This window comes from Aspergillus foveolatus, assembly GCF_047715535.1.
Source record: "Aspergillus foveolatus strain CBS 279.81 unplaced genomic scaffold BDW70scaffold_8, whole genome shotgun sequence".
Taxonomy (NCBI): domain Eukaryota; kingdom Fungi; phylum Ascomycota; class Eurotiomycetes; order Eurotiales; family Aspergillaceae; genus Aspergillus; species Aspergillus foveolatus.
Window position 1 is genome coordinate 589,207 of NW_027396072.1, and position 23,761 is coordinate 612,967.

A 23,761-nucleotide genomic window follows, 5' to 3' on the forward strand; every position below is an offset into this window, starting at 1 on the left:
TTGGCTGATAAGGAACCAATGTACGGAGTACTCCGTAGGGACCCCTTTTATACCCCCAACACCCGTCTGTTTACTCTCTCAATATCGAACTTTCGCATCTTTTCTCACTGCATATTACATTTCGACAAGATGCCGGATATCACAGACCCAATCTACGCGTCCCGTCTAACAATCCTCCAGAATCTGTTCGCCAACAGCATATCTGCGCCAACGGCTGCCAAACAACTAGCTGAATCCTCCTTATCCGACAACGAACCGCTTGAGGAACGCCTTAATCGGCTTTGGGATTTGATTATCAAGCTAGCACGCGAGCATCCTGAGCACCAAGATAAGCTTGTCGATGTCGTCGTGGATCTTTCCGAGCTACCGAGCCCCGACCCCGCAGAGGCGGGAGAAGAATCAGGTTCAGAACCTTCGACAATTCACGGCATGCAAGTCTGGAAAGACCTCCCAATGCTTGGCTGGCGCTTCCGGGATTGCTGGAATGTTTCAATACGCCCTAACAGCAATCCCGAGGACCGACAAAAAGCCATCTCAGATATCATCAACACAAACAAATTTGCTGCCCTTCTTACCGCAACCGACGAGCCTGTCTTCGCGTCATTTTTGTGGTTTGCTCTAATAACTCTCCGCAGCGCGCTCGAAACACCGACAGAGCAGATGCGGCCGGCAGAGCTCTTCGAGGCTTGGATCCCCGCAGCGGCGGCATGGATTGAAATTTTAGGTGTGGAAATCTATAAATGGGATGAGGAATTTGAGTCTGGGCCTAATGTCGGCGCGAGGGGGAAGGGCGGTCCGCTGTGGGACGGGAAACATGGTTTCTGCAAGGGGAGATGGGAGCTCTGGCGGAAGCGGTTTGGTGAGATATCCAGGATGGAGGGGGAGCTTGCGGAGGGAGTGAGAAAGGTAGCACAAGATGCGGAAACAATGATGAAAGAGATTGAGGCTGGGGAAGTAGAATGATGGGCCGATTGCATAACACAAGATGTAAATATTTTTATACTGACATAAATGGTCACAGCTGTTAGGGTTACGCCGAGCTTCATCCTCACTGAGAATAGTCCAGCACAGTAAATATTCTTCAAGCCAACCACCGACTCAGCTTCTGAAGGTCTCCTACTTATGTCAGAGAGCTAGGGTATATGCCATTGCCAGGTGATTCTTGACCCGGTGTCCGTCGTAACAGTCCCTCAGGACGGGACGCATGCGAAGCAGTACCCATCAAAGTAGGCAGGTTGACGGTCTACTCTACCTGAGCGTTTATGTCTAGGTCAATTTGTCGATGCTGCAAGTTTTCGTCGGATCTGAGCTTTCGTCAATCCTCGGATAGCAGGTTTTCCCAGACGAGTGCTGAGAGGGCCCGATATCTACGTAGATCCGTGCCCCCGAAAATTGCTGGTTCAGCTGACACAGCTATCTACCTTCATTCATTTTGCGTATTTCGTCCCGCTTCCTACTGACTTCGCGCTGCTTCATGAGCTGAGGATAGATATGACCTTCACATAGCCCAATATAGGCCGATTGCTGCGAACATGACCGACGTATATGGTTGTATTGAGCCGAAGCAGTATAGTAGCCGCTTCAGGTTTACCAACACTTCCAGGTGGGTGTCCCGTCGAGCCTCAGAGACCTTCTGAGTGACTCGTAGAAGGCGCGGCGCGTTCAGTGTTGTCCCGAGGCCTTATTGCATCATCAGTACTGTCAAAAATACTGTGGTATTCGTCCAAAATTTTCGCCAGTACTAAACACCCCTGGGAGCGTAACGGGCCACGTCCATTGACTTTTAAGCTGTCTCCTGGTCGACTTCTGACATTGCAGGTCAACGCGACGTTCCTGGGGGGTCTGAATGGTTCGCTCCGCGGTCTTGGCATTTTGGTAGGGTGCATAAAGCTTGACTGGAAGGCGTGACCGCAGGTCAGCTACTGCGGCGCTGCAACAATAATACTGAAGAAATCGGCTCCAGAAATTGGTTTCAGGAGTAGCAGGGAGAGTTCTGCAGGTTCCGTGCGGACATATTCTTCAGTTCTAGGCTAAGTCGAGCAGGGCAATTGTAAGATTCTACCGTGATCAAAGCCGCGATGTTCATCAGGATGGTTTTTCCATAAAAGGTGTCGGTAATTTGAAGTAGCTGTTTCAACCGTCATGAGTCTGTACCGGAAACTGCACAGCTTTTCTAGTGAGGACGATGCCCACCATACGAAGTGCGTACTGTACGATGTAGTGACACTGATTAATGCGGCTCTACTCAAATTGGCCACGCAGGATGTTTGAGGAACAATAAAGCAGAAGAGCATTGTCGACAGTAAAAGAAACAATGGCAAGGCCCGCGTGACGCGCTTCTATCTAATATAGTCTTTGGGCCTTTCTCAGAAACACATACTAGCTAAATGAATCTACTAAACTAGCCTATATATGTCTTGCAGACTGGCAGCTTTGGCTATCTTAGGCACAACAATATATATACCTGTTAGCCACTGTTCCTCGCTGCTTGACCCTGTCCCACCCTTCGATCCTTTGCTGAATGAACCCTGGCGCCTGGATAGCATCATTTAACTACATTAGAAATCTTGCAATGAGCACTCAATCCTCCCCTGTTTTCGCTACTTTATTCTCACTCAACAGATATAGCCCGTATTATCATGACTCGGCCAGCTGCACAATGCACTAACTGCGGCTATGCTTATGCCTAAGCGGGCCCCGCAGCCGTTGGTCGTGGTATATTTCAGAGTGAGTCATGCATATTAGGGCGGCTAACGATAGGCAATCCGAGTCTGGATATTTATATAAGCAGAGATATACAGGAAACGGGCGGCAAGCGAGTGACCAAATTGACCACGACTTTCGATCAGTGTGAGGCTGAAAGTCTCCTTCCAGTGGGAACGTTGGAGTGCCAATGGTTTCTAGAATAGATCACTGAGCCCCGGCGAGTACTACGTATGCACGCCTCGGTCTTGAGGTTAGGGATGCAGTTCCTGCATAGTGTTCAAGGCCAGTCTCTGGTTCGGCGCTTATCCTGTGCTTGGGTGGATTGGAGGTGCGGTCACTAATTCCCGCTTCATGAATCATACACTTGGAAAGAGCGGAGCGACCATTACCAGCCCAATATGGTTAATCGGTGGTCTCCCATTAGGTCTTGCGCGTGACTCTTGGGAGAGCACTGTTACCCCGCACCACCTTCTAGGAACGGGGGACATACTCTGAGTACAGCTTCAAGCCAAACAGCAAACAATGCTGATGTTCGCTTGGGCACTCAGTAACCCGTGGTAGTATTGACTGCCAGGTGTCAAAAGCAAACATGCTGCTGGTTTGCTTGAATGTTGTACTCCGGCGTACAAACTTGGTGGCACAAAGAGCTTAACTTAAATATGAGACTGACTCAGCGTAGAGTTCAGAGTTAAGGGCCAATTTAATGTTATTTCTAGATAAGAGGCCTCACTGGCTGTCTCTAGATAACCTCACCAAATCGTCATGTTACTTGCAATCTTGCGCGATGCTACTAAGACACTGCAGCACGTTATCCATAGCAGATAATAATAGACAGGATTTACCTGGTTATTCAGGACAAATTTGATTGCATGCGCCGAGAGTGACCAACAATGTGACAGTGTGACAGAGAATCGAGGGTGCATTGCAGGCTGAAGATTCAGAATCTCCCGAGTGTGGAGAGTTAATCAGTGCTAATTTGCTAATTTGGCAAGAGCTGCACGCAAAATGTATGTTAATAATAGCAACTTCGGTACCTTCAGGACAGCCAAGAATACCTTATGATCCTCTCCCGGCGGTAAATGTTGCTAATTAGGGCCGTTCATCACGCGGGCGGCCAATGGGGCCCCCGGGAGGGAATCTTGGCTCAGGGCGCTAAAGTAGCGTCTCTCCAGCTGCACTTCATCACACGCTTTGGCGTTGTTATTCGACGAACTCCCCGCACCATTCTGCAACTTCGACAACAGCAGCACGCAGAAGGCGTTATCGATTGGCTCATCGTTCGCGATCCTAGCACACTCACGATGTGCAACGACTCGACAATTCCAGCTCCCGGTGCGATCCCTGGCCGGTCGTACGTTCCGTCTCCCCCCAATCCTCGTCCACGAGGGCGTCGCATTATCCACTTCTGGTCGAAATTGACTATCACTTCTGCCGTCAAATTGAGACTAATCTCGCTCTAGAAGTTTGGGCCTCGTTATCGGTCCTTGTCTTACTGGGGCTAGGGACGGAAGATTTGCCACGAATACGATGTTGTGAGTTGAAGATCCCGTGTTATCTCGTGCAGGCAAACATGTACTGACAGACTCTTCTCTTCAGCGTCTCTTCCTCCCCGAGATATATGTCATGACGTGGGGATCAACTGACAGACGGGAGACGTCCTTGTGGGTGTACCGTGGAGACACCATGGAGCTACCTTGATGCCCGAAAAAGCAAGCAATCACTTTAGTCCTAGCAAAGGTCGAAGGAATGCGCCGTAGCACAAGTCATCGGATAGCTCGGACTGACGATAATTGCGATACATCCACGGCCAATCAACTCCCCAGCCTCCCATCTTAACCTGGAGAGGAGGTCCAATCATCCAACATCAAGACCCTTGAGTGCATTGGCGCCCATGGCCATAATTATCCAAAATTAGCCTGCAATGTTGGGTCTAACAAACTAAGCTAAACTCACCGGTTCTCTAGTGCGCATGCATGTCCCCCTGCTCCAGACTAATTTGAAGCCAGCGGGCGATCTCCAATCCTTTCCCACCACCAGTTTTCCCTTCGGCTATCTGGGATTCGAAAATAGAAACACCATGCACTCGCCCTCGAGCTTTAAAGCTTCCTCGATCCCACGATCATGCTTCTTTTGCTTCCCCAGCGTCGTCCCCAGTCGCCTCGTCTTTCGGCAACCACGCCTTACGCTCTCTTATTCTACTTGATAGATAGCCAAGGCTGCTGGTCCAGCTTTGCACCCTAATATTACTGTCTACTATCGGCTGCAGTAACTTGGTCCATCGACTTTTGGACCTGCCTTTGCTGATTTACTTCCGAGCTCGTCGTGCATACGATCCTGAATCGGCCTTTTATTACACAAGATGCCGGCAGCACCGAGAAAGAAAACTACCACCGCTGCAAAGCGAGCCGCCGAGTCTCAAGCGTCTTCGGGAAGCGAGAGTACACCAAAGCCAGAGGGAACTACCAAATCCCACAAGCGGTCACGCTCTGGTAAGACATCCAGTGCCTATTTCATCTATCAGGAACATCTAACGATTTTTTTCACCAAAACAGGATGCTTCACATGCCGTCTTCGTCGGAAGAAGTGCGATGAAAAGCATCCGTCCTGTGGGGCCTGCAACAACCTCTGCGTAAAATGCGAGTATAAACGCCCGATCTGGTGGGGGAATGCAGAGCAGAGGAAGATGCACAAGGAACGTATCAAGAACAAGATCAAGCAGACGAAGATGAATGAGCGCAATGGCTCATTAGCCATAGGTAGGACGATGCCCGCCATGCGACCCTTCCCAGCTCGCGTCCTTACCGTCTAACCGATACACGATAGATCCTGCCAGTCGCGTTCGAAGTATGGCTGCCAACTCGCCCACTTCCCCTGAGTTCGAATATGGCCGTCCGTTCCCCGAGCCCTCATACGATATATTCGCCTCCCAATTCCCGACACCTGCCATGGCCCAAACTATCTACGCGCCACAATATCCGTACGAGGTAGACGTCAAGACCGAGCGCCAGACATTTGTTAATGATGTCCAACTGCGCCATGACTCAGTATCATCGACCTTCAGTACCTTGGCTCCGCCACAATTGAACGCGCCTCTTCCTACTTTTCCAGGTGATGAGTGGTTTCACGATGAGTACTTCAGGGCACCAGTTCTCCCCGGAATCGACCCTGCGCTCTGTGAGCAGCCGTTCCCCGAAACGTATGACATGCTGCAAAACATACCTGTTAGCGACCACGACCGACCGCTTCTCGAGCATTTCATTCACAACGTTTTGCGCGTGAGCTTCCCCGTTCTTGAGGCTCATCAACGCGGGCATATGCGCGCACAAGCCGTCCTTCAGACCCTCGAGACCAACAAATGCTACCTACATTGTTGCCTTAGTGTTGCCGCCATCCACCTGAAGACAACCGAAGGAATCACGGGAGAACAGATTGATCACGACATCATGCGAAATCGATTTGAGGCGATCTCTCAACTATGTCAAGCCCTGGGAGATGACACAGAACATCAGGAAATTTTGGATGCCACGCTCGCTATGATTTTCTTCCACTCTTCTGTAGGACCGGCCGATGACTATCTTCCGGACATTCCCTGGTTAGACCACTTCCAGGCAGCGGCAAATCTAGTGCAACGACTTGGCCTTACAGCGGACGCTCCGAACCCATACGTTCTTCCTCCGTTCAGCATGACATTAACGGCATGGATTGATATTCTCGGTTCCACCATGTACCGAAGGACGCCTGAATTTGCCCACACCTACCGATCGAAACACCTGGGTGGCGTGTCCTTGGGCCTACGTGAGCTCATGGGGTGCGAAGACCGTGTCATGTACCTGATCTCAGAAATTGCCTGTTTGGATGCTCTGAAGTCGGATGGGAGGGTTGATGAGATGCAAGTTTGCTCTCATGTTTCGGCCCTCGGACAGCAACTGGAATTCACTGAACCCCCTGATCAGGTCATGGAGAGCCCCTTTTCGGCAACCACAGGTTTGCTTCGCCCCGAGGTTCTAACAAAGAACATGACGGCCGTGTTCCGTATAGCTGCTCGGATCTATCTCTGCAGTCTTGTGCCCGGATTCGAGGCAACGCAGCCTAGCAACATCAACTTGGTTCAGGCCCTCGCAAACACCCTTCAATACATCCCATCAGGTCCCAACGGATTCGATCGCTCACTCGTATGGCCACTATTTATTGCCGGAGTTCACTCCCTGCCAGGCAGCCAATTCCGGACCACCCTGATGGAACGAGCTGCAGCGCTCGCTGAACACGCCGACCTCGGCAGCTTCGGACGCATGTACCGAGTTTTGCAGGAAGTATGGCGTGTTAACGACGAATTCGCCGAACAACACAGCAGCCTAGACGAGGGTGCGTCATCATCCTCGCAAACGGCCAGTCCCGTGAAGGCCGAGCCGCCCAGTTCTCCCAAAGAGAGCGAGAACAGCTGGACGACGAAAGAAGCCAAGAAACCCCACTGGCGGGACATCATGCAGCAGAACGGTTGGAACTACCTTCTTCTTTGAATTTGATCTTATCAAAAATACGTATGCTTCGCTTCTTAATGAGATTGTATCTCACGGCGTCGGGAGGTCCCTCGATGGGATCTCGTACAAGCTGGCTTGTGCCTGCGACAATCTCGTGAAAATATTTTTCGAATTCGAATCTGTTTCGGATAATCTACCACTCGTTATATACCCATGTCATTTTGGAATTCGTTGATATTTCACTGCAGGTCAGGGAAACTGCTTTAAAGCCTTGCCCTTATGCCGAGGCGACTCCTCCTTCGGGGATTAAATACTGGGACACATTCATCACCCATCCACCAATGGATGGGTAACCGGGGAATTCATGAGGTGTTTTTGGTGTTAGGGCTTTGTTCTCTTCTCTTCTTGGGGCTGATGATTTCAAGTTCACATGACCCCTGGTTCCGCTACTGGACTACCTACAATCCAGCCGGCTGGAATTCTGGGTTGAATGGCTTCTGGATGGAGCTGGTGTGGCTTGGATTGGCTGGTTCATCATCTACCCTCCCACACTCGCTAGGTAGCGTACTATATTTTCAAGTCTGTATCTAGTACCTGTGGTATCAGAACGGCGAATGGAGTATTACGGCTAGAATCAGTGAACCTTCAAGGGCACGGTCCTTCCTCCAACATTCAATCTATGCTTTTCAACCAATGTAGTTTCTTTACTCCGCTTCTAGATAATCTATCGTACTAGTCAGAAAAGCCACTGAGACCCGCGCAACCGCATTGACGCGCCTCCAACTCCGCCGCCTCCTGCAAACCTGCCCAACGGAGGCGACTGTGCGCCTGGAGGCTGGTCTTACTGTCCCCTCCCTGCTTGGTAGTAGTTCAGTAGTCGAGCTTGTGTCATCGGTCTACTGTTATTCAGCCGCGTCGATAATGCAGTAGCCACATATGGGTAGTACTCATGCACTGCTAACCATGGGGATGTTCTGTGAGCCTCTAATGCTGTAATGCGTTGCATCTTTTCCGAGAAAAACCTTGAGACAATGCCTTTGTTTCACGCCTACAGTTACTCCCTCGCAGGCTTTGGCGTCTACTACAAATTGCAGCATCAATGCTGGCGTTAGCGTAGGAGGAAGTCGTGTTTGAGTGGATGGGGCCGACCTTGTACGCGTAGACTACGTACGCCTACATGTTTACACTCAACCATGAGCAATTAGATCCAGACACACTATAGATGGACAAGTGATACGGGTGGATATGGCAGTGGAGCCCGACACCACGTACAACCTCACATCTATGTGGGTAAGGAAAGCAAAATTAGTCATTTCCACTCAGCCCTTGGTTATACTCATTCTTTGGGGAACGACTGCTTGTTAGGATCTAGCGTCTTATCCCGGTCCTGAGTTGCACTCGCCTAAACAAAGGTAACCGTCATAGAAACCGGAAAAGCATGATCAGGAGCTCCTTCCGTTTGTCCACCCGTTTGTCCACCACGAATAAAATTGCAGCGACCTGCCCACGGCCGGTTGGTGATCGGAAAAGCGGAATTGGGGTGCTCCCCATTCACCATGAATGAGCGAGTCTTGTGCCATGCGGCGGATTGTGCGGGAGTATCGTGCGTTAGTGCTTGGTGGACTCTTGGAAGCAAAAGTTTAACCAGAATCGTGTCTCCCCCAATCTTTAGATCATCCCGAGGGTCCCAAAGTTTCTTATGGCATTGTCGGGTAATACGGTGACGAGCACCAAAGCTTTCGCATCCCACTCGAAGAGATAGAAGCGAACAAAGGGGGGTTGAGCTGCGACCACCTATGCAGCCACGTATTCTTGTTCGCATGCGAGAATAACTGGCCATGGCCCCCTGCGTACGCAATCGTGTTGATTGAGAGCAACGTAGTGTTATAATCTCGGGGTAGCTACCATCTCGGTTCGATACACGCGCAGACGTGGCTTAGAATAATCCCGACTACTGTGAGCCCTTTGGTTGAGCCTTCGACCGTACACGAGCCCAGATACTCGGACAGTGTTGGTTTGAAGGAATATTGGCGCGTCGAGAGACATAATCATCGAACTAAGTTTTGAGGACTCGGGCGGACTACCAGACCCCCAGACATTCGCAGTAGAGAAGCCATGATGGTACCCTGGTGTGGATCACTGGCGAAGATGATAGCTTAAACAAATGACACGCCACCTGACGATAGACGCATGAGAATGGGTCGGCAGAGAGGCTTCTCCAGTAGACGTTAAAACGAGCATACCTGTCAAGACCGATTGCTTGACATGAGTCTATGGTAACATCCCGCCGGCCATACCAACGAAGGATTCCGTGTCGTCCGTGCTTGTTGGGCTAGACTGCGACCTGAGTGGCCTCATCTGTTGAACCAAGGATAAGATGGATTGGGCGTTGGGGCTCGTGGGCGTTTAATATACAACCATGTGTCGGCTTAATGCAGAATGCAGAATGTAGAATGAGAAAGGCGCACGAAGACGACGACGCATGGCGAACCAACGGTGATCATGCACAGTTGAGCGACACAAACATGCCTCGAACACTGCAGGACTAGGTAGGTGGCTGGCTCAGCTATGTAATGGAGTGTCCGAGACACAAGGTTGAAAGACGATGTGGTAGGTGAGAAGAGCAAAAAGCCAGGGCCTGCAGAATTGCAGTCCTCTGCACGATGGGTTGTTGCATAGCAAAGTACGAGCGACTCCGTGTTTCAACGTGAAGCTGGACTGATCATTTGCGGGTCAAAAATCGATGGCAGACTGTAAGCGCCGAGGATGATTATAGCCGCCCGGCCAATTTACGGAATAGGGAGCGCCATATTTTAAGGGGCGAACCAAGGAGCGTGGACTAGCCTTGACCAGCGCCAACCGCTGGGCTAGAAAAAGCATGGAACCGAAGAAGCCAACGGTATTGCGAGGAGGCTAGGTCGACGATCCAATGCCAACAGAGGATCTTAAGGAGGTCGGCTTTCGGTATCAGGGTTGGGTCTCTTAGCTCGTTCAGGAAGCCACGCGCGGCAACAGCCCGCGTACCATGAGGGTCAGAGAATATTTGGATTCTGAGTGGCTCATAGGGCGGGAGCGACAGCTGTCTTCCTTGTGTGATAGTGGAGGCGCGAGAAGAGCAAAGGAATTGGTTCTATGATTGAGCGTTTGGCCCCAAAGCGCGCGACAAGCGGAGAATCTGGCTCAAGCTTGTTGGACTTGGCCCGTCAGTGCTCTGGGGTGATTGACAAGCGGTATCAGACCCTTGAGAAGAGATAGAAATATAAAGACCACTGATGTTCCCTCTTGGTGCCCCATTTCTGCCCCCAAGGAGTGTATTAATCTCCCTTTACCTCATCACTAACACCTGTTATTGATGAGCTAGAGCTAGGTCTTGGCCTGTGAGGCAGAACAACGGAGGCACAAACCTGCATAACATCAGTTGGCTTTCAATTCAGCAGGCTTCAGGCAACAGCCTATACCTCGCGCATTCGGTGAGTCCCATTCCAGTACAAGTGATAATGAGCGGGGAGTGTCGAGCTGGAGACTCAATGAGACTCTCCAGAACTCAACTGCAGCCGCGCACTCTCGAGCTAAGGGTGATGGCACTAGCCAATTTCGGTATAGCGTGTGACGCTGACACTAGTGTTACACAGATCGGTCACGGTACTGTACCAGACGGCGTGACGGTATCAATACGGCAGTGAAGTCACCATCTGCACCAACTCAACTCCAGATAAATAAATCGGCCTTCCTCCTCTCCTCCCCCTCCGCGACCTCTCTTCCCTCTCTTCTTCGGTCAGTGGGAGGCTCAACAGAGAGACAACCTACTCATACTGTACTTGCATCTCTGCGTCCCCTTGGTCGACTCATCCTTTCCCTTCTGGCCCTTGGCTCACGTTGTGTGGTTTATACATCTATACCCTCGTTCGCATACTTCCACGCCCAGGATACCACATCTCCCAACACAACTCGGCGCACTGCCAGTCTCAACCATCCCGGACAGTCTACCTTCGTTAACAACTCTCTTCTCTCCACGATCCACTCTTGAAGATGCCCTCCATTAAACCAGTCCTGCCTCCCCTCAGAACGCCCAGCAATATCACCTTCCCCTCCGAGCTTCATACAGACTCGAGCGCTGGCTCAGGGAAGAATGAGGACAGCTCGTCCACTCCGATCACGCCTCCTGCCGCTTACACTGAGTTCCTGAAAGTCTTCACTCCTATTTTCTCCAGCCCAACGAGCGCTGAAGGCGTGGACTTTTCAAAGTACAAGTTTGACCGCCACAATGTCCATTCTGCACGGTCACAACCTTCTAGTGCAGTCAGCGGCAGCTTCAATTTCAACGAGCCAGCACGATCGGCAACAACGTTACCTCCGCTGACTCCTCTTGTGCCCCCTCATCCTCGACGAGAGTTGAGTAACCTGCGTCGGCTGCGCATCCCGCCGGCGCTTAGGTACTCGCCCACGTCGGCGGAGCCGCCTCGAAGCGCTGGACCTCGCAGTGCGGGACCTCGAAGCGCTACTCTTGATCGCACTCCTTATTCCCCAATTGATTGGAGGCTACGCTACCTGGATGCTCCCCGGAGCGCCAACCCTCGAAGCTCCAACCACAAGATGAGTGTGCGACATGTCATCACGCACACGATCACATATAAGACGACGGAGCTGGATGCACCACCGAAGGGAAAGCGAAGGAAGCACAGCCATGATAATAGCGAATCGAAGTGAATTTTCTTCTTCTTGCTGCTGGGTATTTCGGTCTTGTTCAGGCGTACTACTGGTCTGGAGTGCGGCGTTTTGGAATATGGTATTTCAGCGCGGGCACTACTCGGTCCTCTTTTCTTTTGTGAATATTTCCCACATGAATAATAATCTAGAAGCATACTTGGGCGCCGAGGCGCAACAACCAATACCTTCGCAGTAACTGTAAGCTGGCATGAACTGTTGGTATATCTCGTAACTGGCTCTATTGTTCTTTAGGCCAACTCAATTCTATGTGCTAGATCCTGTATTAACTCTTTAACCTTTTTAACGTGAAAAGAAGAAGACAACTCCATGCCATAAACCCAAAGAGTCTGTTCTCGCGTCGGACTGTTCACGTTTGACTGTAGTGACGCAGCTGACATTCCAATACATCACAAAAGCAGCAGCTGCGAAGCCGCCTGCTCATAATTGTACACACTTAAGTCACAAACATATCGTGAATCCTTCTCACGTATGATCCCAATATTGCAAACTCAACTCGGATCAGGTGCTCATAGACGACGCAGGGGCATTTCATTCCTTTTTATTTCTTTTCTTCCAGGCTTATGAAGCGAGTAGGTGCACCCACCATTACTGTAATTATCAAATCGCCGATCTCCTGACTCTCAATCTTACGGCCCAGCAAAACAAAGAAACGGTTTCCCGGCTCTCTGGTACATCTTGCGATTGGGCCGTTTGCACGTGAACGGACGGCTTTTTGACTCCCAGATCTCCAGATTCGAAGGCTGAGGACGAGTCATGCCACAGAACCATGGTTGTCGTAGCCTGATAGGTATAGGTTGGAGGAAAGTCTATGTGACCTATGGACGGAGAACGAGTTCGGGATGGATTTGGGGCTGGATATTGAATAAGGGGTACGACCAATCTGGAACCCAATATACTTGCGGGCAGACAGTCTCCAAATCTTGCAGACTCGATTCCCAGGGAGTAAATGCTGAGTCGTTGGAAGGGAGAGTACAGAGTAGATTGAGCAGAGAATGGCGCATACTCGTAAAATACAGCCCATGGTAATCCTAGAACCATACCTAGTACAATACCCCAGTAAATAAACTTCGCGACGGATCCTTCTCCAAACCTTCCTCCGTGCTGGAACAACTTCCAACTCTAATAATCTTCGTAGGCTACACTTGTCCGCACTTAGGTAAGGCGTTGCATTCTGTGCCTGACCCCTCCCTTCCAGTTCTCTTGTTGATCTTTCCCTTTCCCCCACGGCTCAGAAGCAACTATTCCTGCATTCGGCCATGGTCAATCCGCACCAGTGGAAACATGTTTGCATGGGGCCTGTGATTGGGCCACAAGGCGCGTGGACAATGTAGTCAAATAGTCAGAATATCTTATACGGTCATGACGGCTTCGCGCGAAATGAACATCTACCCCTGTTCTTCAGCTTCATAGGCATTAACTAGATAGACAAGGTCTGAAACGCTGCAACGTTCTATTTTAAACAGTTTCAAAACAGAGCTGTGATTGATTCAGGATGGTTTGAAATGGAGACGGCGATGTGATAGGGGTGCGTAGGGTTGTTTCAGGCCCTGCCAAAAATAGGTATACACTCGCCTTCTCTATCGACTGGGCCAGCGGTCATGATCTGGTGGTAAGTGCTTCAGGGACTGTATTGATGTAACGTACGTATCGCATAATACTATACGTACATAACTGGGGCTCTGAAATGACAAGCAGTGACAATATTGCCACTCACCACTGGATCGTTCTTCGTCCCTTCATACAGCGTCAGCGTCTGACTACGAACACTGAATGATCCCCTCCATCAAGGCATCAACCCTACCCTGGCCAGAGAGCTGGCCAATTAGATGGTATCCAGGACAATGGGCATCGTGGCACTGCAGTTAAGCGCCGGCGCTATCCCGCTTTCGGACCGAGCGGCCGCTAGTGCCCTGATGGATCCATGATGTCTCCCCCCTCTTTATCTCGTGTGATTGCGTCGATTGGATGCGGCTGTGGAGGATATGTGGGGTTTTGATGTGGTTTGGGAATGTCGGCGCTAAACTGAGAATACGTACTGTCCCAGGCGGGAGGCTGTTGTTCAGTCGAGACTCGAGTCAACTCGCGTACTTACGTACCACCAGTGGAGGTTGATGGGGTTTTCGATTGCCTATGATTGCTTGTGTTTCTGAAAAGCGGTTCTCGCGCTATGTAATGGCTTAGCAGGCACTGGAAAGAGCAAGATTTCGTGCAGCCGGTGACGATGCTCAGAAGAAAACAGCCGCCGGGCTGAGAACTCTGGCAACAGTGTGAAGGATTCACCAAGGTCATGCAGATGCACCTCATCACACCCGGCCTGCCTCCTTGACGCGGTGATCGCACACCCCAGTCGAACTCTGCAAGGTCTCCAAGCTCGTCCGCCATCCAATAGCTCTCTCCGGGGCTGCAAGTCTGCAGGACGGAGGATTGTCAGATTCATGCAGATTCTGACCCGTATTATACATAATGAATCCAGCTCCGACATCCTGCTTCCTCCTTAGGTAGTGCAATGGGCCGCACTACTCGGGGTCCTGGTTGATGCACATCTCGTAGCCTTGTGCTTGAAAAGTGAGGGGCATATTCTGCACGGTCAGCAGGTCAAGTCTAGCTTCAGTTTAGGTGTGACGCGGATTAGTGGTTGAGCAATACTTTCCGCAGGCAATGGGCCATGAATCCGCTCTTAAGAGGGGTATGGGAGGGGTATGGGCCGTTCGTGACGCAGTCAAGAGGTGACAAGGTGGTGGAAGCCACTGATGGTCTCCGAGCCATAAACTTGTACATATCCAGGGAGTACTTCCGGAGTGCCATTGTCTGTTGGCGCTTCGTCAACGTACAGGACGTCACTCAGCCAACCAAACAGCCAATACATGGCAGCAAAGCTGCTTCCGGGTCACTTCAAAGGGACCGGGTCGACGATGAGTGGTCAGCAACTGACAGAGCAAGATTTTCTTCAGCCAATGGGTATTCATATTCCCTGTCAATTATCCGATAGCTTTCGCGGCCTGGTTAACGGAGAGATTGTTGAGTGAAGCTCGGCCAGAAACAGGCATGTCAGCTTATACGGATGAATTGGTTATTCGCCAGCGTGTCACGACCCATCCCATTTCCATCCCATTTCCGTCCCAGGTTGTACATCAGCGCATTAAGATGTAGAGGCTTGGTCCACCCGTAGATCATATCCGGCACCCGGCTGTTGCAATGATCCGGTATGATGGCGGATTTTGAGTTCACATTCTCCAATTCCGTCAACCAAGCACATGTGAGGTTGATCTCAAGGAAAGGTTGGTTGGGGACAGGCAGCAGCGCTTTCCGCACATAACCCGCCGGTGGCAACTAGGTGGGACAAGCACGACGGTGATCCAATCCGATATCAAGGTCAAGTCAGCACTGTTTTCTTTTAGCTCCAAGGCGACGACCCAGAGTCTAGAATGATCAATTCAGCTGCTCTTGTGCTGGTCGAGACCGGGAATACCGGCACAACCACAATCGGAGAGCCTCAAAACTCTCGGCGGTGGAGATCTTGAGATCACCTGGCAACCCATCCCAATCGAATTCGAAAAGCAGGTGAGGTTGATTCACACTGGTAAGACATTCCGGCGAAGCCGTCTTTGTCGCTTCACCGCCACGAGTTCTCAAAGCCTAAGTCTTTCAGCATCATCCAATGATTGAGTTCGAGCGTTTTGATTTCCAGGCAAGTAATCCAGCTCAGCTGATCTGTCCAGGGGCCAACGATCCGCGAGAATGGATAACGAAGAGACTGGGCTGGGGACATACCGCATTTGTATTCGACGTGTTAAAGAGAAAGAGAAGGAACGCCAAGAGATGTCTAAAATTAGAACCACGGACCCCTCAAATGATTGTCGCAGTCAAGTATTCCATAAATAACATCAGTCAGGGTCAAATCGAATGCTCCCCTCCTCGAGGAGTCGAAGCTCTCCGCCACGTCCCGTGATTGCCTCCCTCCTCGACTCCAGCCTCTTTTCACTGCTACTATCACTCCAGTCCAACACTGCCAACACTTCAGATGCAGCCTTTAACTCAGGCGGCTTGACTTGAGTGCACTGTTCCCCTGAATTGTTTCCTATTCTAGAAAAGTCTCGTTCTTTTTTCTTTTCACGCCCACCTCCTCAGCTCTGGCCATGGCTCAGTCGCTACCGACTCCGTTTACTCCAGACGGCGACTTCACTTCGCTTGACAGTCCGCGAGGGGGAAGTGGCAGCCTGTCTATCACAGCTTTAGCCCGCTTCGAATTCGAGGCAGGCAAAGGTAATGATGGGACGAAGATTTTGATGGTCGAGTGGGAAGACGATGACTGGAGTCGGTCTTCATGTCCACCTGGTGGTTCCTGGAATGTGGAATGGGAAGGGAAGAAGGCGGTTCTTCCAGCCGATGAAAAGACCAGCAGCAATACTCGGCGATTGTACTTCTTGATACCGCCGCACGCCACTATCCCGCCTGTGATAACTCTTACCTACAATCCGCCGGCCTCCGCCGCATCCTCTCAGGAACCGAAACCGATACAACTCAACCCACTCCCTGCTATCTTTCCGCCAGAACTCGGGGCGGATGGTCGATCTGCTGGCAAAAAGGGGGTCTTGCACACAATCTGGGCCAAGAAACGGGTGCAGGTGCTGGAGAAAGAGATCCGCGAGGAATCGCTGAACAACGTTGAAGGGATTGCCTTCCACATGGCGCTACAAGAGAAGGAGTGGATCGAGGCCAATTTTGGACTGGGACCAGATTCGCAAAAGAATTCTATCCAGAATCAGGACCCCAATTACCCTATGGGACCTGCGACGCCTGTGTCGCCAAGTGCTGGCGGTAAACTTGGAGAGAAACTGCGAGGGCTCAAGCTGCAGACAAGCCAGCGGGAACTCTCTGCAGCAGAAGGTACTTGGCATTTAAGCGCTCCTGTTGTTTTGTGACTTAGCTGATCGATCAGGATCCCATCTACTTTCTCCTCAGTCCCCTGACGTTGCTGTCTCCTCCTTTAACTCATTCCACAGCATTCAACCATCCACGACACGGTCCAATCCAACCTCAAATCCCCCCTCAGAACCTGTGAAGACGGTAGCTCACTACCCTCCGGAGTCGCTCCAGGCGCAGCAGAACGTGGGATTTGGCGGCGGCTTTGCATCTATGGGCGCCATTGCGCCCAGCGTCAGCTCGGGCTCAGATTCTGGCGAAGATCTTTTCGCAAAAGCGTTGAGCCCAAGGTCCCCGGACCTCCCACGGAGTCCATTCTCGTTCAGTCCCGAAACCCTGCATATGTGATCACGAACCCGTTACGTTTTCTATGTCCCAGCATCGTACTTTTTGCTTCAGCTCGTTATATAACCGTGCTAACCAGGCACCGCATGATTCCCCCAACCGCATTCTGGCATGAAACCAATAAAATCTTATGGAGTCGAAGTCTCATGTACATAGAACAATGAAGTAGATATCATATCCTTCGCTTTTCTTCTTACTCTACCCTACCCTAACAACAATCCTCCGTTTCAATTGGGGCCCACGCAAACATGACAACTTAGTTCGCCTTCTTCTTAGTCGCCCCCTTTCCCTTCCCCTCCCCCTTCACGGCCGCAAATGACTCATCCTCCTGCGCATCCTTTCGCTCCGCATACCATTGACCCGCCTGCAATACCAAAACACCCACCAAAACCAGCGCCAAAATGGTATTACTCGCACTGAGCACCTTCAAGCTATCCTCCCGTCCAAGGATCTGTCCCACCTCATCCGGAGCATTGGCCAGTTCGGCCCCATAGACACCCCCACTGGCAAGCCTGAGCCCCTTAACGATGTTGGCAACATACACCGTGATCCCGCACGCGTAGAGCACAAGCGACGCGCCGTCAAAGAGCATGTTTGACTCGGAAGGTTTCCATAGTTTCATGATCAAGCCTGCCAAGCCCAAGAAAATGACGATGTGCAGGATCCGTGGGATTAGAGGGGGAGAGGCGTGGAGGAGGCGCAAGTGGGTTTCGAGGGAGTCATAGGCGGTCGAATCGGTGGGCGAGGTGGACCAGAGAATTGGGTAATCGTAAGGAAAGAGGGAGAAGATTATGCCGAGGAAGAAGCTTGTTGCTGTTTGGCTATTAGTTTCTGATGATTTGAGAGTTCATGGAGGACAGATAGGATTTATTGGTCGCGCGGGTTATGGAGGGACGAGAAGTCGTGCGTGGGGGGATACATACGGCATACTATCAGGAAAGTGGCGAAGGACCCATAGCGCAGTGTCATCTTGTTGAGTCAGGGTGCAGGCTGTCTGAATAAAAGAGAAGAGTTGACAGCTCAAAAGAAGGGAGGTTTGGATCTCAGCTACGGGGGATGGAAGTGGAAAAGTGCCGCCTTGCCCGCGGATGATGCCAAGCCACCCGCGTGCCTTCTCGGCTTAGATGCGGGAACGGTACGCTTATCTCCAGTTTACTCCGAACCTAGGTACTGTAGACGATTTGAAATCAATGATATGCCAGTAGATAGTACATAGATGGCTTGTACAAAGCTCAAGGTGGTATAAGAATTGACTAAGTATAACAAATGTGGTATCTCCGCTGAATCCAGTCGCAATGCATAGCAAATCAATTCGAGATGAGAGAGGTTGATCGCGATATCAACGTTGATACCGCGGTAATAGCTCGTCCCCATTTGCAGTCCCTCCAACTAGCTGCTGATCATCGTCATCGTCATGGAAAATTGGCGCACTAGGCCCATCATCCGCGCGGTCGTTATGACGAGCATCCGGGTCATCTGGCGCACTCGCTTCCATCATTAACCGTTGGCGCTCCAACTCCTGTTTATCCTCTTCACTAGGTCTTGGCGGATTAGTGACAGATGCGGAACTGCTTCCTGCAATGACTGTTTGCACAGACTCCGCTGACATGAGTGCCGGCGCCATGCCGGTCATACCATTCACAGTTGTTGACGGAAGGTGGTGATAATCGTTCAAGTGGTCATCTTCAGGGAGCACAGGAGCGGTTGGCATTGCAGTCTCCGCCGCTGATGAGGGCCCGGCCTCCGGGTCGCACGGAGGCTGACTAGGCAATAGCGTCTGCTCGGCACGCCGTATTCGTGCCTTTTCGTCCATGGGTTCATCCGGCTGAGGACTGGGAAGCGTCCCTGGCTGGAAAGGATAATGCTCATGCTCCGGTTGCTCTGGATAACCTGGCCAACGAATTTGATCGGATCCATACGCAGTGTTCTCCAGCGGAGCATAGCCGGGCTCTGGCCCGGCCATGCTGCCCTGGTAGTCATGGCCAGCGTAATCTCCATCAACGGAATTTTCTACGGGCTTCTGGAACTCTGCTTCCTCCGCCGTAGATGACATGCGCCGGGCTTCACTCTTGCGCCTCTGTGTATCTTGGGTCCCAATGACCACCTCGAAAATCACAGCAACAACTCCCTTTTCACGACGGATTTGATCCGTGTCTAAGATGTTGTCACCCCAGTTGGCCGTAATCGCGCTTCCATTCGTATCGGCAGGGTGCACAATCTTCCCATTTGAGGAGAAGTTGCGACCTGAAGAAACCAGGTTGAATCGCGGAAGAAAACGCTCCGGAGAAGTCAGCTTGCCGCGCAGATCGACAACCACTTCAACATAATACCGGAAGTTGATCATGCTACCCGGTGTGCGGGTAATGGTCGGGAAAGCGTCTTCAGGTATGCGAATTGAAGTCTTGATATCAGCTGTCAAAGTCGTCGGATCCACAATGAGAGGCGCAAAAGTCTGTGACAGATCTTTCCGAAATACGCTGCTGGCACGGGAAGTACCAAGGGTAAGACCCCCCAGGCCAGTTCTAGAACGGGGATAATAGTCCTCGTAGATTGGCTTCTTTCCATTCGCGGTAGATCCCATCGGAATAGCAGGGTGAAGGTCGATACGGCCGGATCGATAGAGAGTTATGATGATCCCATGCGCGCTGCGCACTTGTTTTGTGTGGTTAATAGTTATCTTTATGGGCAATGTGTCACCGGGTAGCACGCCAGCGCGCAGAACTTCAGCCTTGGCGGTGATTATTCCATCAGTCACAGAAGGCGTGTTGCTCCGGGCTTCGCTATTGCGAACACCGCTACTAGCGGTCGACCCTGGATCGGTCACGATCTGAAAACTCTGGCTGCTGTTGCTGAGGCGACTAGATGAGCTAACATTGCTAGGTGCTGGACTGAGCGGAGGGCGATGCTCTGGGACAGTGATTCCTCCACTTGCCGATGGCTCTAATGAGGCCGTGTCAGGAGCATCGAATCCTGCCGCCTTGGTCTTTCCTTTCGGCTTCGAGCGCTTGGAGATAGGTTCAAGAGTGACCACTCGAGGCCTGGGCGCCGGAAACGCCGCGATATCAATATTTTCCAGTAGGTTGATGCGTCTTCGACATGATAATGTCGGGTTCATAGTTGTAGGTTTGGTCAAGGTGGACGTAAGCATGTAAGAAATGGTGCCCCTCTCGAACTGCATGCGACATTAGCGAAAATGGCCGGAGGTCGGGCCTGAAGAGAGACATACGCTGATGCTGCTAGGTAATGGGTACGGTGGAAAGGACATCTCAAATCGGAACTTGTAAATCCCTTCCTTGAGACGACCTTCTCCACAAAGTACCACCTCATCTTCAAACAAGGTTGCGACGCCGTTACCCAAATACTCAGCGCCTCGGCGACCGCGCCCAGGACCCAAGGACCCCACATCCGGGGGAGTCTCACCTGCTGGAACATTGTTCTTGAAGACTTTGACGATGCCGTGCAAAGAGATAACCAAATGTGTAATGCGAACAGGCCGAACGACCGTGAGAGACACCGTCCCTTTTATAACATCGCCGGGAAAATAGGAACGCCAAGGGTCGTCGGGCTCAATATAAAAATCAGTTATGGCACGATTGCGCTGACCGAGCTGCGTCCGGAATTTGGACAGAAGGGAGGACCGATTCCGACTGAGCGGCGAGGCAGAGGTTTGGGCGGAGAGAGGATTGACGGACATGACACATGAACACGTCGCCCTGACCATCAAGGAGCAAAGGGCCTCACAGTATCACCGAGAAGATAGTACAGGAGTGATTGTATATTTGAGAGGATATTAGATAAAAATAAAGCGATGTATGGACGTAGGAAATCCTGTCGGCGACAACCTTCGGTTGGAGTCAACCCGGTGACGAAAGGCCTATGCTAGGACCGTCGATTAAAACGCGGCGAGGCAAGGGGCTCTGGGGACGGGAAGCGAGAGCGCGAAGGGAGGAGGAATGGAGGCAATGCAGGTCAAAATTCTCCGTTCCAACAATCCACCGACAGGTCGAACCTGATCTAGCCGTCGGGCGCAAAGCCGTGATCCGAGCACAAGCACTGGATGTGAGTCTATGCCTCGAGACTTTATTCTGCTTTATTCTGCGCGACGCAGCCCAGATTCGCCCACAAGACGATGTAATTAAAGATAGTCCCACGCAACGACCAGCGAAAGGAGGGACGGACGGAGGAATGCACGGAGACGAAGGGAAGGCGATGGGTATCAGGAGTCGAGATGATGGTTCGGCATCATTTCACGCGAGGTTCTGACTGAACAGAGATTGCTGGCAGTCGTAGTAGTTTCCTTGCTGGAGGGCAAGACCAAGAAAATCGATCGGTTGTAGGTCGAGACGAGCACGAAGACACTGAGACGTGATGCGGCGGAGAGGGGGGAGGCAAGCGTCGGGAACGGGCGGAGAACGTGCTGTCGACTCGAGAAAGAGGGGCCTAGGCCGATGGCTGCAGCGCAAACGGCAGCACGAGGAGGGAAGTGAATGGCAGGATGAAGACGCGAGGGTGATGGTCAAGGGCAAGGTAGCAAGAGAGTTGGGAGAGAGGGAAGAGTTCGCGATAAGCAGGCGGAGAAGGGGAAAGGCCAACAGAAACCGCGTGGTGGCAGTCAAGCTTCTCTTGGGTCCAGCGTAGTTCGGGGCTCGGCGCCTCCACTTGTGCCTCAGTCTCGAGTCTTGCTCTCAGAGCCACGATTCAGGATGACAGCGATCAGCAGACCTGACACGTCCACTATTCTGTCTGTTATTCTTATCGTTTGTTGGAGCTCCCCCGACAGATTATCACAGTTTTTAGGTAACAGCGCTATCTGCTGCTAACGGTGATAAGTCCGGCACTCTCTACTACTAGCCGGTAATAGACTCACCCTGACCCTTGCAGGCAGCGAATATATTAATCACGTAGACCAGTCCAATTCCCGCAGTCCTTCCCCCTCCAAGTACTCGTCCCCGTAACATTCCCTCTGCACCGCCTGCATCACGTCGCGATCTCCGCCAGTCAGCTTCCGGACATACTCTTCCAGCAAGTAGATGTTGTCCGTCCACATCTGCGCCCGTTGGCGTGACTCCTCAATCTCGTCCTTCATCTGCCCAACGCTTTTGCCTTCGCCAGTTGTAGAAATGGCCGTCCACTCGGCCAGCAAACGATTCCTTTCCTCTTCCAGAGCCTTCTTCCGTTCCATTAACTCATTCCACTCCTCTTCACCACCCAGCCCAAACTCTTTGTCTCTTTGCTCCTTGCGCACGGCCGAATCCGCTTCGGCTCGCTTACAACTCGCCTGGATCCGCTCCACTTCCTTCCGGAGTTGAGCCAACTGTCTTTCGCGCTCCTTTACCTCATCCCCACCGAAACACCAGTACCAATTGCCGCTTCCAATCTTCTCCACGCGGATCCTGCCCTCATCTGTGAGTTCTTTGATGTAATCTTTAACCTGAATGCTGTTGATCGAGGCTACCGAGGGGAGCATCTTCTCGAGGTCTTTGAGCGTATGGCAGGTCCGTGAGGAGCGGAGATGTGAGACAATCAAGCCTTGCTTGGCACTCTTGGAGAGCTTCGGTGGCTGTAGCCGGCGATAAAATTAGACCCTGGAGCTATGGCCAGCTTAGGTTTCGAGACACGTACCATAGTGATGAATGATGGCGGGTCACTAACAGTGCGTCGAGTCCCCTTTGTGAACTGTGGAGAGGGCTGAAGGAAGGAGAGGAGGAATAACCAGTTGCAGATCGTATAGGTTCCCGGGTGTAGCTTTAGATCGAGTAGATCAGTGTTAGGTGTAGGAGAGTTCTAATAGCTCAGAAAAGCTTGAATGAGGATGGAGGTCTTGAAGATGTGTTGGCTTGATGTTAAGTGTAGCTCGAGCGGAACTTGGCAATGGAAGGCAGTCAAAATCATTAGCACAACCGGCGGCAAAGCTCAACAGATTGAGCCATTTTACCCAACGACAGAACAATTGAAACTACGATTTGAGAGTTCAATTTCTGGTTGAGTGTGCATAGCTTCACCGTCTACCGGTTTCAAAATACAGCCAAGACTAGGCAGTCACATTTCAGCAGCAATATTGAACGACTAAACTATAAGTTCAGGTCTCTGTTCTCCGTCATTCATGATATTTCAACAAGATTTGGCGTTTAAGCTTGCTAGTGACAAATTCTTTCAGAAGACAGGGTTAGGAGTTAAGAGGGGGATAGAGTCTGGTCAGGTCCCGACAAAGTCAGGCATCTGAGTTGCACTGTGCTCAAGCCTTTGTGAGGCAACCGACCTCTGGGAAGCCCATAAGTGCTTGCGGCGATACGGCTCAGTCGCCAACTCAGAGTCTGTCTGTTAGAGCTTGATGCACCTCCGCCCGGGTATACGGGTTCCCGGCATCAGCATTACAGAGTATCAAGTTGCCGTCCATGCCCGTCTCCACAAAGCAATGCGGATGCCGGGTGAAAGATGTGTCGTGATGTGATATCACACTTCGATGTCCAAAACAAAGGAAGACAGTTTGAGCGAGGACTTATTAGCGCTAAGGCCACAAGTTTGTCGGCACAATCGGCTCCAAGATCGAACAAATGTTACTCTTGACGGGCTGCGGCGGA

General features: G+C 51.4%; 8 protein-coding genes across 8 annotated transcripts; 5 read left to right on the forward strand and 3 right to left on the reverse strand.

Annotated features, from left to right (window-relative positions):
- Nucleotides 1-68: 68 nt before the first annotated feature.
- On the forward strand, nucleotides 69-992 carry BDW70DRAFT_130528 (DUF3632 domain-containing protein). Its single transcript, XM_073735827.1, has one exon. The coding sequence runs from the start codon at nucleotides 130-132 to the stop codon at nucleotides 961-963; it is 834 nt and encodes a 277-aa protein (XP_073599010.1). The 5' UTR covers nucleotides 69-129; the 3' UTR covers nucleotides 964-992.
- A 3,829-nt stretch (nucleotides 993-4,821) lies between these two features.
- On the forward strand, nucleotides 4,822-7,872 carry BDW70DRAFT_130531 (Zn(II)2Cys6 transcription factor). Its single transcript, XM_073735828.1, has 3 exons — nucleotides 4,822-5,195; nucleotides 5,259-5,462; nucleotides 5,530-7,872. The coding sequence occupies exons 1-3, from the start codon at nucleotides 5,066-5,068 to the stop codon at nucleotides 7,221-7,223; spliced, it is 2,028 nt and encodes a 675-aa protein (XP_073599011.1). The 5' UTR covers nucleotides 4,822-5,065; the 3' UTR covers nucleotides 7,224-7,872.
- Nucleotides 7,327-7,872, forward strand: BDW70DRAFT_117840 (uncharacterized protein). Its single transcript, XM_073734684.1, has one exon. It carries the CDS (start codon nucleotides 7,464-7,466, stop codon nucleotides 7,773-7,775), a length of 312 nt encoding a protein of 103 aa, XP_073599012.1. The 5' UTR covers nucleotides 7,327-7,463; the 3' UTR covers nucleotides 7,776-7,872.
- A 3,065-nt stretch (nucleotides 7,873-10,937) lies between these two features.
- Nucleotides 10,938-12,087, forward strand: BDW70DRAFT_130535 (uncharacterized protein). The gene has a single exon (XM_073735829.1). It carries the CDS (start codon nucleotides 11,214-11,216, stop codon nucleotides 11,889-11,891), a length of 678 nt encoding a protein of 225 aa, XP_073599013.1. The 5' UTR covers nucleotides 10,938-11,213; the 3' UTR covers nucleotides 11,892-12,087.
- Nucleotides 12,088-15,865: 3,778 nt separating this feature from the next.
- Nucleotides 15,866-17,310, forward strand: BDW70DRAFT_117871 (uncharacterized protein). The gene is made up of 2 exons (XM_073734685.1): nucleotides 15,866-16,799; nucleotides 16,852-17,310. The coding sequence occupies exons 1-2, from the start codon at nucleotides 16,049-16,051 to the stop codon at nucleotides 17,181-17,183; spliced, it is 1,083 nt and encodes a 360-aa protein (XP_073599014.1). The 5' UTR covers nucleotides 15,866-16,048; the 3' UTR covers nucleotides 17,184-17,310.
- Nucleotides 17,136-18,247, reverse strand: BDW70DRAFT_117881 (putative secretory component protein shr3). Its single transcript, XM_073734686.1, has 2 exons — nucleotides 18,104-18,247; nucleotides 17,136-17,993 (listed from the first exon to the last, which is right to left on the reverse strand). Exons 1-2 carry the CDS (start codon nucleotides 18,147-18,149, stop codon nucleotides 17,437-17,439), a joined length of 603 nt encoding a protein of 200 aa, XP_073599015.1. The 5' UTR covers nucleotides 18,150-18,247; the 3' UTR covers nucleotides 17,136-17,436.
- A 164-nt stretch (nucleotides 18,248-18,411) lies between these two features.
- rim8 (pH response protein PalF) lies at nucleotides 18,412-21,164 on the reverse strand. Its single transcript, XM_073734688.1, has 2 exons — nucleotides 20,407-21,164; nucleotides 18,412-20,352 (listed from the first exon to the last, which is right to left on the reverse strand). The coding sequence occupies exons 1-2, from the start codon at nucleotides 20,899-20,901 to the stop codon at nucleotides 18,520-18,522; spliced, it is 2,328 nt and encodes a 775-aa protein (XP_073599016.1). The 5' UTR covers nucleotides 20,902-21,164; the 3' UTR covers nucleotides 18,412-18,519.
- Nucleotides 21,165-21,952: 788 nt separating this feature from the next.
- Nucleotides 21,953-23,148, reverse strand: BDW70DRAFT_130542 (putative GAJ protein). Its single transcript, XM_073735830.1, has 2 exons — nucleotides 22,803-23,148; nucleotides 21,953-22,740 (listed from the first exon to the last, which is right to left on the reverse strand). The coding sequence occupies exons 1-2, from the start codon at nucleotides 22,803-22,805 to the stop codon at nucleotides 22,078-22,080; spliced, it is 666 nt and encodes a 221-aa protein (XP_073599017.1). The 5' UTR covers nucleotides 22,806-23,148; the 3' UTR covers nucleotides 21,953-22,077.
- Nucleotides 23,149-23,761: the final 613 nt, after the last annotated feature.